The sequence below is a fragment of the Camponotus floridanus genome, unplaced genomic scaffold (assembly GCF_003227725.1).
Source record: "Camponotus floridanus strain SB8 unplaced genomic scaffold, Cflo_v7.5 scaffold29, whole genome shotgun sequence".
Taxonomy (NCBI): Eukaryota; Metazoa; Arthropoda; class Insecta; order Hymenoptera; family Formicidae; genus Camponotus; species Camponotus floridanus.
In genome coordinates this window covers 912,820-930,499 of record NW_020229425.1, presented here as the reverse complement: position 1 = coordinate 930,499, position 17,680 = coordinate 912,820, and the positions used below count along the sequence as shown (strand labels likewise).

Sequence of the window (17,680 nt, the reverse complement as noted above, 5' to 3'; positions counted from 1 at the left end):
TCTCTACAGTATCGTGCAAAGAGATCCGTTTTTTATATTGATTCAATGATTCTTTGTACATGTAAAGAATCATTGGCAAATAAAAAAAACAGATCTCTAAAAACGTTTACTTTATTTATCTTGTCTATGTTCATTAAGACTTTATTTCTTTTCGCAAGTTCTATTATGCAATTAAGTCTATATCTATAGTTTTAAAACGTCTCTAGTTGTAAATACTCTGTAATAATTGAGACAATTATTCGAACATCTGCGCACATTACAAATGTTGAGTAAGAATGAGAATAAAACATATACTCGGAAAAATATCAATAAAATAAACTCAAAGCAAAACTGATGAAACGACATACAAAAAAAATTCCATACATAATAAATTCAAAATAAAATTGATGAAACGACATAGATGCACATGACACATGTGTAAAGTAACGAGATAAAAGAAAGATGAAGATAATGAGCCTTCATAATGCTTTTAGCATGCGAGGCTTTATTGACAGCTATACTACACATGTGCAATCTATTTGATGCTTCGATCTAACAAGGCACATGCACATACCTCGATAATGAGCGGTTGTACCAACTGGTTGTCAGTCACCCTAGTTACGACGGTCTCGGTGAGCGTACTCTTTGTGATGGTCTCAGTAACTTTACCGAGTGTAGTGGGAGCTGGAGGGAAGCTAACATCCCCGGGCAATGTATCAGGCTGCTTTATCGTCACCGTCACAATGGGGCCTTGATGGGAGTCTGGCGAAGGCGAGGATGTTGGAGGACGAAGGAAATGAGCGGGGATCATAGCTTGAAATTCCTCGTTGGTGATAGGCTTCGGTACCTGTATATCCTCTTGGGCAGTCTCATCCGGTCTAGGCTCTACATGAGAGGCGGGAGTAGTCGTAGTCGCGGAACCGGTGATATTATTCACGGTAGGTGACGTCATCTGCGTGACGCTATGCCTCGGAGCCGGTTGCGGATACGATGCTTGATTAATCGGGCCATAGGACGTTGGCGAAACGTTCTTCCCCGAATCACTCACGCCGTTCATCTTAGGCATTTCTTCGACGACTTGATCGGACTTGGCAGGTAATGTCGGCGGGGGCGTCTTCGAAGTGGGACTTGGCGACAGTGCCTTATCGGCGTCCATGGAACGACGATATCCGGCGTATCCAGATCTATTCGCCATGTAACTATTGGCATTGTACAGGCCTGTGTAAGGTTTCGGCGCACCTATAACACGCGGCGATTTTTCCGATGGAGTTACCACGGTGGAGGCGGGATTTGCTTGAGAAAGCGGTATTTCCCTTTCGACCACTAGTCGAACAAATCTTTCCAAACCGGTGAGTAGAGCCACAGCTTGTTCATGTTTAGCTCCCCTCATATCTACTCCATTAATCTGCATTTTTTTTTAAGAAAATGACTTAATTTCCATCGAAAGATTACGTGTTTCATGAACTTATACTTGAACTCGATGAAAATATACTTACAGATATTACTTTGTCTCCGACTAATAATTTGCCATCCTTTTGGGCAACTCCACCGTCCGTTATTCTCGAGATAAATATGGCCTAGAAGCGATTATGATAGTAATTAATTAAAATGATCTTAAGGAATAGAAAAGTTTTATTGTAAAATTAATAATTAGGAATTTGGCTCAAATAAATAAATAAAAATTAAATTAAAATTGAATTTCAATTTTGATTTAATTTTTACTGAAAATACTTACATCACTATTATCTTTAAATGGCGGTGAACCTTCCCCACCGGCAATACTAAATCCAAGTCCATTCTGGTCTCGTATCAGTGTTGTATGAAAGAGAACAGACACCATAGGTTCACTACTCGACTTCAGAGAATTTATAGGTTCGGGAATCCTTTTTGTCTACGATATATTAAATGCAAATCCATTAATCATATAAATATTATCGCCGACAGATTATTATTATCGAAAATATTTAGACACGAACGTGTTACCTTCGCAGTTTCATGGGTCACGGATGCGTCGCCATTTTCTAATGTATGCGATAACGCTGTGGATGACACGTAAGACGTCGCACTTGGTGCTCTACTTGTGCTTAAACTAGAGCAGACGGAATCTTTTCTCGTCGGTGCCTAAAGAAAAGATTAACAATCACAAGCTATCATCACAAATACTGATTTTGCGCTTGTATTTAAAATAACGATCAATTTAATCAAGTAATTAGATGATAAAATATAATTATTCAATACCTGTTCGTAGGGTGGAACTATCCTCGTAACTTCCCTTATAATATTTAATATAAGGACACGTCCGCACGCTTTTAACACTTCTACGGCATCGTAATGGTCTACATTCACTACCGATACTCCATTTACGGATATCACTTTATCACCTACTCTCAAACCAGCCAAGTCCGCAGGTCCACCTGAAAATGAATAGAGTGAGTTATCATTTTACACACATTACAAATACTAAATAACTTTAAATGTTTAATCAAAAAAATGTTTGTGTGCAATAATGCAATAAAGTTTTTTTATAAAAAAGAATATTAAATGTGTATATATAATTATGAATCGAAAAATAGATCAAAAGACATTAACTAGAGAATAGTATAGACTTGTCATCAAACAGATTTGTCATCCCATTACTTTTGATAAAATTATTTATTCGTAAATAAATATTTACCTTCAGTAACTCTTGAAATGAAAATGCCTTCGTCTTCACCTTTGAAAGGCGTCGATCCGATACCACCAGCTATTGACAGACCTAATCCGCCTGTCGTTCTTTCTATATGAATCTCATATTGCTCCTCCCGTATCTCCAGTGCTGGTTCAATGTCAGACGTCGCATCTAAAGGTACAAATTTTTCATTATTTAACCGTGTATTGTTAATACAATTAATAAATACATTTATGTCATATGTCAAGTTTGTTTACCTCTTTTAATTCTTTTATTTTTAATAAAACATTTATATTTTTTAGGCATTATATTCAGTAATTTATCTTTATTTTATTTACGTAAAAAATATTATTTTGTATGTATACTCCACGCGAATATTCTCAATTATAATTGTTCTATAACACTTCTTAACTACTGAGAGACACACTGATAACTAGATTAGAGATAAGATGATAGGTAGGTTGAGTACAAGATATATCTTATCTGTCCCCCCTTCTTTTTTACGTGATAAATTCAAATGATTCATGCATAACAAATTTTTTAAATTCCTTATCATTATTTTTCAATGAAAATTTTATTGATGCATAACTGATAAAAACTTACTCCAAAAGAGTAAATGTATTATTATCATAACAGACGTAGTAAAAATTGTGATAAAAACGTAAATAATGAAATTTAAATAAATTATTAATTAATAACTATTAAAATTATATTTTAATTAAGTAGAAGTAAATAATTTTATGCAAATAATTATACTTTAATGTAATAGTTTTTAACTTAATTCTTAAATTTACCTTGATTATGCGCATCAAAGGTTTCTGTGGACTCTATTTGTGAAGGTAAAGATGTAGAAGTTTCATCAGATTTTTTCAAAAGTGCCTATAAATATGAGACGAATTACATAGTTATGATGAATCAACTATATAAAATACATTGTTGATTAAACATATCGGCAAATAAGAACATTGCATATATCTTTTACAAGTTATTTGTTAATACAAAATATTTCCATGTCACAAGTAAATATTTGCATATTGTAAATAAATATAATTTTTTTTTACTCATCGAGAAACGAATAAAATATTAACCTGTGCTATAATGGAAGCAACTTTTTCCTTGTCAATTGCCGTATGAATGCGTTTATTTTTCAGATGATGTGGAGTGTCTCTACGTTGAAGTTTATTGGGCTTATTTGACTCACTAATATCCTCGTTATTAGCGTCTTCTGCAATACTAAATTCGACGTGTCTTTGCACATCTTCGTTTTCAGATTCCTCCTCATACTCTTCTCTTTCTTTTGATTCTGGGATGGAATTTTCAGCTTTTGCATTCTGTACAGAAAATAAAATTTTTAATTTATTTAATAGTAAAAGATAGAGAAATTCTTAAAAATATAAGTAATTATATATATTTAATGTAAATAAAACAAATAAAAATTAATAATTAATATATTTATTATCATGTTGTGTATAAATGCTTATGAAGATATTTTACTTAATATCAATAACTGCTTTTATAAAATCGACACATTATAAAAGATGTAAAAGATAATTGTAACTGACAATTGTATTTGTAATAATTATTCGTGTAATCGTTATTAAAATAAAAATATTTTTCTAAATTTTATTTACCGAATGAGATTCTGTAGCATACTGAATAGGAGGCTCATCTATTTCTTTATTAATTTGAATATCTGTACTCTCTGATTCGGTACCAGGTGTTAGTGGTAATTTATGATTATTTTGTACAGTATCTGCCACAGGTTCTTCTTGTTCAGAAACACTTTGCGGCATATCTACAGTGTTGGTCAGTGTCTCTGGTTCAGTTTTATCTAATCCAAATGTTTGAGAAACATCCTAAAAAAAATTTAAATTATTTTACAAGGCAATACACAAAACAAAATTCATTAAGAATAAAGAATTAGAATTTAGAATTAAAAAATTAAATTTTTCTTGATTTATCAATTTGAAAAAGAATAAGTTAATTATGAAATTTACCTGGTCATCTGTAGATTCTGATCGACTTTCACTTTTCCCTTTGCTAAATAACTTGTGTGCTTTAGCTTTCAACTCTTTTGGATGTGGTGTGTTTTGACGTACAAATGGAGTCTATTTAAATAAAAAGAGAAGAAATAAAGCAAAGTAACATTGAAGAGAAGGAAAATAAAGGTATAAACATATACTTCTTTATCAGCTTCTGGTGGTTCGTCGGTAAATTTCACTGAATGTGTCCTTGATGCTTCTCTTTCTTGCCAGCCTTCATCGTCACTACTTGTCAATTCACGCATCTCACCTGGAACGTTTCTCATACCAACCAACATTCCCAGTCTACCTGAATCTAAAAAACGAAATTATCAGTTGTGGATTAGATAGTAAATATATAAAAATCAGAATAATCAAATTATATAATCTCTTATCAATCACTAATAGAATTGCATTCTCTTGCTTAATTTAAATAAAGAAATTTATTTTTAGTTCTATATATATCTGAGAACTATTAATTTAAATATCCAAGTAAAATTTTGAAGAAAAAAACAAAATAAAAGCAAAAAATATATTATTTATTTTACATTATCTTATAGATTAATGTATTTTATATTCATGTAAATTTTATGACATTTTCTAAATCCATCATCATGTATGTAACAAAATTGAAATTTGAAGTGATTAAATGGATTTGATAAAGTTTAAAAAAATATACAACTAAATAATAAATAAAATCAATTTAAATATCGAACTAAAATATATAATATATAATTAAATAATAAATAATTACTGACCATCAGGATGGAATTCCAATTGTGGTAAAAGAAAACACGTTAATACTTCTTGACCCGTTTCCTCGTCAACATCTGTTTGAAACGTTAACATTGGTTGCGCCTGGTTTTCGCTTAACCATACCGCTTTCAGATTCAGATTGATCAAAGAATATGGTAAATAATGTAATCTGTGTAACAAAAATATACGCACAATTACTTCTTTAATAAGATAATCTTCACAACATGTATTAGAATCTTTTTTTATATCATCTTTTCTCTATATTTAATAAATATGATGCTAAATACCTGTTGCCAGATACATCTAAAACATGAAGGGCACTGCACTGTCCCACTTCAGCTGGAAGATATTGTAATTTATTGTCTCTTAAAGACAATACACCCAACTTTTTCAAATTTCCTAGAAAATGAAAGAAAGTGCAATTATCCAGTCATGTATCGTTTTTTTGCAAATTAAAATTTACACTTTCATATGTTTAATTTAAAAAAACTGAGTTGTCTTTTATCATGTTATCTTACCAATTTCTATCGGTAGAAATTGCAGACTATTTCTATCGACATTCAAATTATTTAAATTGCAAAGTTTGCCTATCGATACCGGTAACTCTAAGAGAAAATTCTCTGTAAGAATCAATTCCTGCAAATTCTCGCATCTGAAACATAAATAAGATATGAATAATTCATCCTCATACAAATTAATACAACAGAGAGATTTAAATTTTTTCACTTACTTTCCTATACTTGGATTTAATGTAGAGAGTCTATTTTGATCTACTTTGAGGATAGTTAATTTCTTCAGTTCGCCAAGTCCGTCGGGTAATTTCTCGATAACATTCTGCGACAAGTGCAAGTCCGTTAACGATTCGAGACCGCCGATTTCATCAGGAAGATCCTCCAAGCGATTTTCCGAAACGTCTAAACACGCTAGCGTTTTCAGCTCGCCTATTTCAGGGGGCAAGTGTTGCAACTGATTATGATCGAGCCACAATTCTTGTAGCGCTGGTAATTTTCCTATATGCGAAGGCTAGAAAAAAAACATATAATAAAAACTCCTTTCTATAATTAGTTCATGACTGAGAATTTAATTGATCGGTATAAAAATATCAGATCGCCGAAAGGACAATAAATATAGATGGTATGCAAAAACTTATAAAGCTTTAAGTTTATAGAGATATTAAAGAGAAACTTATAATCTCACGGGAAAAATCCTTATCCGTACGACTAACTTTATTAAAAGAATCATTATTATTATAAGGGTAATAAAAATAAAAAAGCCTGCATAAAAGGATAACGATACATAATTTTTATATTTAAAACAACAAGATCCTTTGCGTAAAAATGTAATCATTTTCGTGGTAAAATTTCTTGCTGAGATTGTCCAGCTCACCAATTCTTCGATCTCATTATCACCGAGATCCAGTCGTTCGAGCTTGAAGAGCTGTGAGAGCGATTCGGGCAAGGATTTGAGCAAATTCTCCCTCAATTCCAGCGACTGCAATGCCTCCAAACTACAAGGGAAACATATACTCCCAATAATTGACGAAATGACGAATGAACGTGGTGTAACAGTACCTGAATACTGTAGCTTTGAGGTTTACTGCGAGATATTACCTTCCAAAATCAGGTGGCAAGTTTGTAAGGGACATATCGTTAAGTCCAAGTACAGTTAAATTCCTTAGCTGTACAAATCCTGCTGGAAGCCTGAAAAATATACAAAGATATATAAGAATATAAAACGACGAATTGTCGAGAAGGAGAAAAAGAACAATAAAATATATTTTCTATTAATTTCTGTATGCGTTATTGGTGCGTTAAACGTATAGGGAAAAAGATAAGAATAATTGACTCACCTTGGAATAGGATTACTGCTGAAGTCCGCCACCTGTAGCGCCTGTAAATTTTTGATGTTCTCAGGAATGTCCGGTATATCTGTAAGACAACAAAGTAAACGTTATTCGATAATCATCAATTAGTTTTAACTCTTTTCCGATATCGCTCGAATATCGATTTGACTGCGATATCGCATCGCACACGTTAATTAATCGTTATGAGAGAACACGATGGTCTGGAATTATAGCAATTTTCATGGAAAATGCGTGGGTGGAAAATAAAGAGCAGTTGCAGCTTCGAGATATCCTCGAATAACACCCATATAACTGACTAGACGACGCGCTCTTTTTTTTCTCCCCGATATGTCAATGATATTTAATATATCGCTGGAAAAAAAGATTGCGAAGGCTACTCCACGTGTCTCGCTTCATGGACATCAAAGAGTAGAACGGCTCCTGCGTCAAACGCATCGCGACACCGACGAAAGGAAATTACAACAAAGCGTGATTCCGCTGGGAAAAAAATTCGCTCCTCTCAGTCGTTGACATTTTTCAGGGTGTTTACTCAAAAATCTTGTAAAAGAAAAACAATTTCCTGAGTTTTTCCAGGCATATTTTCGTTCAAAATTCCAGGCGAAGACAATATTTTAGAGATTTTCCGCAATTTTTTAAAATACATTTTTTTTATTACATGTGTGTTTTCTAATGTTATTCATTTATGAAGGAAAAACAGAACTATTAAAGCTTCGAGGCAGCAATATATCGAAAAAAACTAAATAGCTCTTAAGATAAACAGTGTTCACTTGCATAACATTTTAATTTTTTATCACTGAAAATTATAATAATATAATAAAAAATATGTATTGCATGTTTAGAAGTTTATTAAGTCACCAAATATGTAAACAGAGATACATAGATATATTTATAATATATCTTAAATATATAATTCATGACTTGGTTTATCAGAAAATTGTTTATAATATAAAAGCAAAATTATCAGACAGAGAGAGAGAGAACTTTTTAAAAAATTTTCCTGAATTCCAATAAAATTCCAGATTATTCATGTGTTTTTCCATGAAGTAAACATCCTGTTTTTTTTATCACAAAAAAGCAAGAAAATGACATTTTGATAAGAATTTAAATGTCACGATGGTGTCATCATAAAATTAAATTCTATAGAGGGGAAAGATTTAAGTAAACACATGTAGATGTGTTTGTCTCATAGCTGGTGGTACAATCACCGAAAGATGATTCTATATGAAAAAAGTAGTAAAAAATGTAGAATAAAATGTTTTCGTATACATGATTTTGTTTTCGAGAAAATTAGCTTTGAAAATTCAAAACTTGATAACGCATTAAGCTTTAATTAATAACACGACAAACTCAAGTGACTTTTAACAATATTGTGTTGCATATCAGTTTTTTCTCGATAATAGCTATTAAGACATATAACATGTAAAAAGATACTTTTTTCTATTGTAAACTAAAGTTTATCTGAATATTGTATGCACAATTTTCCTGAAGATTTCATAATTTTCCAGGTATTTTTGTTCAAAATTCCAGGTAGAATTAAAGTATTTTTAGATGCACTTTTAAAGTAAGTTTATTTATTACGATTTTTTAACATAAATAAAATATATTTTAATATATTTTAAACTTAAAAAAAATTATAAAATATTAAATAAAAATATTATAAACTCTTAAGAAATGTGTTAGTTAAATGTAAGAAAAGTATCTTAAATTATTTTAAAATATCTTATTGTTATAAATGGAATATTATATTTTCAAAAATTTAGTAAGAATTTTATTAATTTTTCATCAATTTATTATTAATTTTTCAAATTTTGAAATCAATTTTCTCGAAATTCTTTTATACAAAAATGTATTTTAAATTCTCGCCTTTTTAATTTTTTTATGTGCAATTATTCCTTGTCAATTACCTACCAATTATCACCTATTATTCTCACCTTCCCAGTTGTACAACCAATTACGAAGTCCCGCATCCATGTATTTACTCAAAAAATTATCAAAGTTTTTCTCGAATAAATAAATCAAACCATTGACAAGGTGACATTTATTAAATTGAACATGGTTAAAGCGCGTTTAATTGCAAAAATTGGTACGAGAAATTGATAATAGGACAGAAGCGCCTACTCTTTGACATTTTATTAGCAAAACAGAAAATACGGCACCGTCGAAAATGAAAGAAAATGCCGCCAAATGCGGCAGAGTAGGCTTATAAGCTTGGATGAATTTACGCTAGAAAAGAGACGAGGGGTCGATTTTCTATGGATGTGGACGAAAAAGAATCTACGGTTGGATGGAAATGCGCGATGGTCCAGAGAGGCCACCCCCTCCCCCTCTCTCTCTCACTCTTATGCATATATATTACGTCCTTTTTTTCAAACACACACCGTCAATTTTCAGATGCCATGCATGGCATTGCGGTTAGTCGACGGCCCCTTTTAATGCAACCGCAATAAACATTATAAATAGCACGAAACGTTCCACCCTCGGCCTTTGTAATTTACCTCGGAGGAGGTGACGGGAGATCGTTACTCTATTGCGTGTTTGCACGCACGAGCCGCGAGAGAGAGAGAATGGACATAAAAACGCGAGACGGGGAAGGGATTCCGATTAAAGCTGCACGTAATTCCATTTAATTTGCAGTCCTCGACGCTCCAAAGGATAATCCTGCAACTGCGGTGACAATTTTCCAGGTGCGAGAAATTAATTGAGGTAGATAAGTGATTAGGGAATACTGTGACATCTCGTACGTTTCGCGTTTAATTGATCTAAATAACAGAGGTAAAATTTATATCTAAATTGTCAGTCGAATTTAGGAAAAAATCTTTCTGTGGTGATTGATATTAGAATTACTTATACTTATTATGTAGAGATATTCTTGTAAATAAATTCCTTGAAGAGTTCATAATTTTCCAAGTATTTTTGTTCAAAATTTCAGGTAGAATTTTAACTGCACTTTTAAATAAGTTTTATTTATTATGCGATTTTTTAATATAAATAAAAAATATTTTAATCTATTTTAAACTTGAAAAATTTCATATTAAATATTTTAAAAAATATTTAAAAAAAAACGTATAAAAATATTATAAAAATACTATCAAAAAATATATTGTATATATATTGCGTTATTTGAATATGAAAGAATATGTATATAACATGTTATGTTATTTAAATATAACAAAAATATCTTTAATTTAATTATATTAAAGAAATTATATTAAATTAAGAATAAAAGAAATAAAGAAATTATATTGAAATTATATTAAAGATATTTAATATAATTATAAAATAATTATATATATTAAATAAATGTATAAAATAATATTAAATAAATATAAATGTTAAATAAATATTAAATAAATATATAAAATTATATTAAATATTAATATTATTTAATATAATTTTAAAATAAAATATACAAAAAACTAATAGAAGAGATGTTAAAAAGAAAAATAAAATATAATTTCAAAGTTTAAATATTGCAAAAGAATAAATTTCTTGAGTTCTTAAGCTACACAGTCTTCATAGTTTCAAAATTAAAGCTATTTATATTAACACAAAAACAAGATAATGAAAATTATCAATTTTTTAAATTAAATTTCCCAATAAAATTCCAAATAAAACTTCAAATTGAGAATTTCCTGATTTTTCAAAATAGAACGCAAAATCCCTGAGAATATCAGATTTTCAAGGGAGTATAAATTTTTTCCCGGAAGTATAAATCCTGTTCTACTTCGACCATGATACGCAGAAGAATTTTCTCACAAAGATCATAGATTCCAGCTATAATATCGAATATTTATTCAATGCAGTGTGATTAATATTTGATAATGGAACTTAAATGTGTCAGAAGACACAAAGGTTCGCTAGAATTCGCTGCTATAAATTCCACATGTTGCAAACAACGTTCCAGAGGAGAGAAAAAAATAACGATAAATTTTATCGTGACACCTAGAAACCCACCTACATTAGCAAAACATTTTTCTTTTTTTTTTTTAATGTCAATCCGAAAGCGATCAATGTACAATTTCCGGTCGACCGTATAATAGAAGTAAAAGAGACACATAAAGTCCTCTTCTCACGTGTTTCAAATCTCAAATATATTTGCAAAATATCTCTTCTCGAGCGACCTTGAAATAACAACTCGATAAGATGTAAACAAAAGCCAAATGATTCTTAATGGTTGAAAATTTAAAGCAAGAGGCACAAAGTCGGGGGAAATCAGAGGAATGCGATATGTACATATATAGGTAGTCGTTATCTGAGAAAAACCTGTCGCGATTACGCAATCTATTCATCTTTTACGTTCGATGGAGAGGAGCTCTTGAGCGATTCCGTGCCGATGAATCAGTGTCAGCGTAGGATATTGTTGTAAACGGAAACAAATACGTAACGTATATATTTCAGTGCATAATAGATCATAAATACTTGGCGGGGATCCCCCGGATGACCGCGAGTGGCGATCGCGCAATTCGCGACATCGCGAGCCATTATAAAGGGAAACAATGCGTTACGAACAATGCTGATAGTAGTTGTGATAATTGCACATGTGTACATAACGGTATTATTTCCATTATGAGCGATAATGATTGCGAAAGATATACATATTTCACGTCTCGGATAATTTTTATTAAATTTTTAATTTTTATTATATTAGAGCTTTTTTATTTTTTATTTTTATTTTATTTTATTTTATTAACTTTTTCTCGAAGGCACATATTTTTTATATCTCTCGTCTGAAAAATTATTTAATTCTAGATTAAGATCGAGGCGTCAAATGTCATTCTCGCAGATGAAAGCTACTAGAGCCTCTATTTTTTGTGTGATTATTAAATATTGAAAATATTATCATGCCTGACACGCGAACTTAATATAAGCCTAATATAAGCTGCTTAATTAACAATTTATTTCATTATAAAAATAAAATTAAAAAATTTGCGTATTCTTCGTTTGTTAATTCGACTTGTACCGAGAATCTCTCGAATTTTTGTCTGAAACTCTTTTTTTTATTTCTCGTGATATTAATCAATTAATAAATAGAATTTAATTATTAATTAATTACGTGAATAAAATAATCCTTTTTGATATCTCGTTATTCTAAATAGTTAATTTTTTTATTCTAAATAGTCTGTTCCATATTTTTTATCCCTTTAATATAATTTTTACCATGTGTTGTAATTTTCAGCACACGTCGGTTTGAAGGTAAATTTATATTTCGGTCCTCACAATTTTAGTTTACTTTTGAAAAAAGTTTTTCTTTTTGTTTTTTATCGCAGACAAAAAGCTTAAAACAATATCGTCAAAATTGATACAATATGCTGCAATTTTCAGTGAATATAGATAACGAATGTGTGTAAACTTTTCATTTCAAACTTTCACCTGTGGGCTAAAAATCTAAAAATATAATCGTACGTTGATTTTAGTTCACCTCTTTCCTTTCGTTCGCTTTATCCTCCGACAATAAAAAGTGAAAACACCGGTATTTGGTGTAACGTCAGGCGTATTTTGTGTAATGTAAGGACACGTGACTTGACTGCATGATCGGCTTCGTGCTTCTGTCAATAAAGTGTGTTGTGTTTTCTCGGTCAACCAATCATCGACAGAATTAATCTAATATGAAAATCTTTCTTTAGAATCCGTCGAGTTCACCCGTATATTTCCTATAAATACTCCATGAATATACCTTCAATCCAGCCTTTGTACGAAATAGGGAGACACATTTTCTACTTATTAATTGAAGTAAATCTTTAATAAATGTCTATTTAAATAATTTAATTTTCTCATATTGCAATATAAATGTTCTTTCAACTCTCCTCTCTTTCATTTTTTCTTTATATGCGTGCATACAAATATTTCTACCTGACCAAAAATTTTAAACATATATTTTTAAAAATCTCTGATTTTCTCACCTCTATTTCGTGCTATTTATCTCATTTAATTCTTTTTCGGAATGTCTACTCAAATTTTTGAAAAAATTCCCTGATTTTCTAGGTATTTTTATTCAAAATTCTAAGAAAATTCAGCTTTTAATTAAATAAAAAAAGAATTTTTAAATATGGCTTTTTAAAATAATTTTTTATTGTGTGCCTTTTCTAATGCTTTTCACTCGCACGAGACAAAATGAAGAAGAGCCACTCTCCAAGTTTTAAATATTTAGATTTGAAAATGAACTCAAAAGAACTGATAATGGTTTTCTTAAATAGGCATTTTTTACTTGCATTTTCATTTTATCACTAAAAATTACAAAATTTTATAACAAAAATTATACAATGAGAGAGAGAGAGAAATATATATTGGATATGTAGATTATTAAGATATTGAATTTATAAATATATTATAATTTGCAGTTTGACGAACATTGCAATATAAAAGCAAAAATATCAGAGAAAGTTTTTTTTTAATTTCTTGAGTTATAATTCCATAATAATTTCCTGATTTTTTTAGGTATAAAAAAAAAATCCTTAAGAATTTCAGGTTCCACATTTTTTAAAGAAGTAAACATTCTATATATAAGATCAAGATGTAAAAGAAAATTTTCAAAAAATTCCCTAAGCCCCCATCATAAAATCCCTTGATTCCTGCAGGTACAAAGAATCCCTGGAAACTTCCAGTTTCCATATTTTTCTGAAGAGTAGACACATCGAATATAGGAGCAAACTTATAAAAGAAAAATTTATCCTCGAGAATTATCCTTAAGAAAAACATCCTCGATTCCCAATAAAATTCCATTTAATTTCCTGACAATCCCCTATTTTTTCCACGTAATATAGAACGAGAACTTCAGGTTTCCTGAGCTTTTTCAACGAGTACATATAATATAAGCCTCGAATATAAGAGCGAAATTATATCGGAGAGGAAAATTACCTCGACTCTCAACAATAAAATACAACAAAATTCCGGATTATCGAAAAAATTCCCCGATTTTCTCTCGACAATAAGAAAAATCCCACACTTTTTCCGGAGGCCGAGAGGCCGTTTTTTTGACAATCGAGCCACGTTGCAACAGGTAGGAAACCCCTCGCCCGCGAGGAAAGGAAAACCGATACGCTCGAGGCGGAGAAATATTTATGACAGGCGCCAGTGACAGACGGGGCGGGGCGGGGCGAGCCGCCCGCCTCGGCTCGACTCGGCTCGGCTCGGCTCGCGGCCGCGACGGACGCGGTGTCGGTTCGGAGCCGAGACCAGAGACACGAGAAGAGGTGAAGGAAAATACACCGTTATGCATGCATTTCGTTAGCTAATGGTCGCCCGACTATCCTCGAGCTTTGCCTCGAGAATCAGGAGATCATCCATCTATCTCTCTTTCTTTCTCTCTCTCTCTCTCTCTCGATAAATGAACTCCGCCTTGCCCTCGTCGCGTGTCCGCGAGCGGTATTTATTATATGTAATTTCATGTAAATCCGCCTTAAGTCGCCCTTTTGTCATCGCGCGACGCCTCCTTTCTCCTTTTCAAGAGAAGCGCGAATAAATCGGAATCCTCGAAAGCGACGACGACGAAGGATGACGTCGGGGGGGGGGGGGGAAGGGGCGATGCCGGGCGTGAGAAATCAACAAGCCCGTTCTAATGAGACTTAATTACGATTAATTGCTTGAATTCCTAGACGGCGTCCACGCATCAATACATTTATCTCGCCGTCGTGTGTCTATTTATCTATCTAGCGTACATACGACTTTTACTCTAATAATCTCACCGTTCCTGGACACGTCCAGCTCGACGAGGTTCTCGAAGTTCTGGATGTCCGGCGGCAAGCGGTGTATTTCATTGTCGCTCAGGCCGAGCTTTCGCAGCCTCTGGAGTCGAAAGAAGTTCTGAAACACAGCACAAGGTGAAACGTGGATTTAAATCGAGCCCGTACATCACGGAACATTGCGGTAATATTGCAATGTTGCTGCAATATTGCTGAAATATTCTGCGCTGCATGGGGAGAAAAGTGGAATAATGAAGATGAAAAAAAAATAAATAAATTTCCCCCGAACATTGTTTACGAAAAAAGTGGGATCTGCCTTTCTCACCTTTGGCAGATCGCGGATGTGATTCGCGTCCAGCAGAAGCTCCTCGAGACTCCTGGAGTAACGCAGGATGTCGTCGGGGATGCAGGGCAGAGAGCAGTGACGTTTGTCAACGTATTCCACCTGCCTGTTACACCCTTTAAAAATCGGAATGCAGCGGAACATGGTACTCTAACTATTTTTATTCTATTCTTCACCGTCTTCACGCGTATCACGTTAAAACAGCACCGTACATAATTTCTATCCCGGCGGATAAAAACCAACCGACGAACCAACCAACCAACGAACGAACGAACGAACAAACGGGACGGACGGACAAACGGACGCGCGCTCGCGCCGTTATTTGCACATACCTTCCATCCGATGACGGAAGGAAGGAACGCACGACGCACGATTTCACACACGCCCTGCCTGGCCTCGGCTTTAAACACACACTCGCGTTACTCTCGGCCTATGCTTCGAGATCTGACGTCATCACGTCGACGATCACGTTGTTCGCGTTGCTCCCGAAAACCACGCGAATCAACCACGAACGAGTGCGAACGCACGTATCGGGACGCGTGTCGTTCCGATCTCCCCCGTTTCGCGGCGCCAGCGTCGTGGAAGCTTATATACCGGGTGTACGAGAAGTACCGGGACGGCCAAATAAATATCTCGAAAACTAAGCACTTTGGAAAAAAATGCTTCGGATGAAAGTTGTAGGCTTTCGAAAGATTGATTTACTGGCGCTAGGAGTTTGACCTTGGGTGGCATCGCCAACGTCAGGACAACGTCACCTTGAATTTTTAAAATGCAACCCCCTATTTTTTATTACGTATTCTTATAGTTTATCTCGAGAGCTTTCCAAAGAACTATAATTAAGTATTTTTTGGTTAAGTACCTTTTGAGTTCTAAGACTTGAAATAATTTCTTAATTTTACATTAACTATAAAATATCTTGTACGACATTCACTGTTCGATGATTTTATTTCAATACTTTATTTAGGCACAAAATAATGGGAAGAATTCATTGATGTAAAAAAAACAATTATTTTAAGAAAAAATATGTATCTGTTAATTGCAAATTAATTAGTATGCTTGGTTTTCGGGATATTTTGTTCGAATACTTTTTATACACCCTGTACACTACATATACCGTAGCGTGTAAGATACATAGGATGCTTTCCATTTAGCGACGTAATTCAACACAAGTGTCATTCTATCTTTGTCATTCACTGATGTTTAAAAAAGACAGAATGACGATTAGGTTGACCTGTGTCGCTAAATGGAAAACGTCCAAACAGAGCATCAGCTGCAGATATGCGCAAAGCCCGTATTAGAGAGAGATTATGGCTTTTTATTATATTAGTTAAATAAGGAATTGATTATTGTTCGATTAAATTATTATTCAACTTACAAGATCAAAATGATAACAGTCTCGATAACGATTTTGGTCTCTCACAATTTGCGCGCGAAATTCAAATCATCGTCACTTTCACAAACTTTTTCTTTTGTATTATTCATCGAATCAATAATAAATGTAAAAGAGTTAAACAAATAATATGAAAGAATTTAAAGAAACGTAGCGAATGATAATTTTAGTTAAAGTTTTTTGAAAAATTATCAAATATTGAATTTTATAAATATTTCTTTCATTGTTTTATAGACATGTCATTATGCATGTATAATATATAACAGAATAAGGGAGAAATAAAGAGAAAAAGAAAAATAAGAAAAAAAAAATAAAAAGGGATGATAAAATTGAATTTAATTAATGTATACACGCACATACATTCTACACACACACACACACACACACACACACACACACACACACACACACACACAATATACATTATATATACATATATATAATTATAGGATAAGCCTATAATTGATGTGCTTTAAACCATAAAAAACTAATCAATCACAGACGAATGTGTGCAAAATAATGAACTGTAATTGATCAATTTCTTATGGCTTAATTACTATACTATATTAGACTTTATTGATTTTTAAATAGGCCTTTAAAATGTATCATAAATTACTCCTAATTTTTAATTGGGAGTAATTATTGCTGTAGTTCTCCAATGTATCTCTTTTTTCTGACAATCAAACTGAATTAGCAATGGCAATTCACACTTATATAATATTAAAGAATTATAAACTCTTGCATTCAGAACGTATCAACGTAATGTCAAAAATCGATGCGCTAATCAATTTTTCGCTTTTACAGATTAACTGTAAATTGATTGGCTATCATATGTATGCTTTGGGGAATACCCTTCACATATGTATAGTATAGTATAGTACTGAACGGAACATGCGGCAAAATTTCTTTGATCTTTTATGTTATTGAGAGATTTAGAAAGAGAGAAGTAGATGTGGGGGCACGGATCTCTCATTCTAGTC

The 17,680-nt window shown here is 32.5% G+C and overlaps 1 protein-coding gene across 7 annotated transcripts in view; it reads right to left on the bottom strand.

The window, feature by feature from the left end:
• LOC105251029 (protein lap4) overlaps positions 1-15,840 on the bottom strand; it is a 35,535-nt gene extending 19,695 nt beyond the window's left edge. For 3 of the 7 annotated variants that reach the window (XM_011257519.3, XM_011257523.3, XM_011257522.3), the window contains exons 1-20: positions 15,293-15,839; positions 14,971-15,088; positions 7,274-7,352; positions 7,035-7,124; positions 6,811-6,931; positions 6,155-6,447; positions 5,943-6,076; positions 5,712-5,823; positions 5,427-5,593; positions 4,830-4,984; positions 4,645-4,755; positions 4,279-4,503; positions 3,736-3,978; positions 3,442-3,526; positions 2,654-2,818; positions 2,218-2,393; positions 1,963-2,100; positions 1,715-1,870; positions 1,476-1,556; positions 554-1,384 (exon numbers count right to left, since the gene is read on the bottom strand). In XM_011257519.3, coding sequence (XP_011255821.1) covers positions 554-1,384; positions 1,476-1,556; positions 1,715-1,870; positions 1,963-2,100; positions 2,218-2,393; positions 2,654-2,818; positions 3,442-3,526; positions 3,736-3,978; positions 4,279-4,503; positions 4,645-4,755; positions 4,830-4,984; positions 5,427-5,593; positions 5,712-5,823; positions 5,943-6,076; positions 6,155-6,447; positions 6,811-6,931; positions 7,035-7,124; positions 7,274-7,352; positions 14,971-15,088; positions 15,293-15,454 — 3,642 coding nt within the window. In that variant the 5' untranslated portion in view covers positions 15,455-15,839. Of the gene's footprint in view, positions 1-553; positions 1,385-1,475; positions 1,557-1,714; positions 1,871-1,962; positions 2,101-2,217; positions 2,394-2,653; positions 2,819-3,441; positions 3,527-3,735; positions 3,979-4,278; positions 4,504-4,644; positions 4,756-4,829; positions 4,985-5,426; positions 5,594-5,711; positions 5,824-5,942; positions 6,077-6,154; positions 6,448-6,810; positions 6,932-7,034; positions 7,125-7,273; positions 7,353-14,970; positions 15,089-15,292 lie in introns of all 7 variants that reach the window. The other 4 variants (XR_889172.3, XM_011257521.3, XM_011257524.3 and 1 more) reach the window with 3 other exon arrangements.
• Between the last annotated feature and the right edge of the window lie 1,840 nt (positions 15,841-17,680).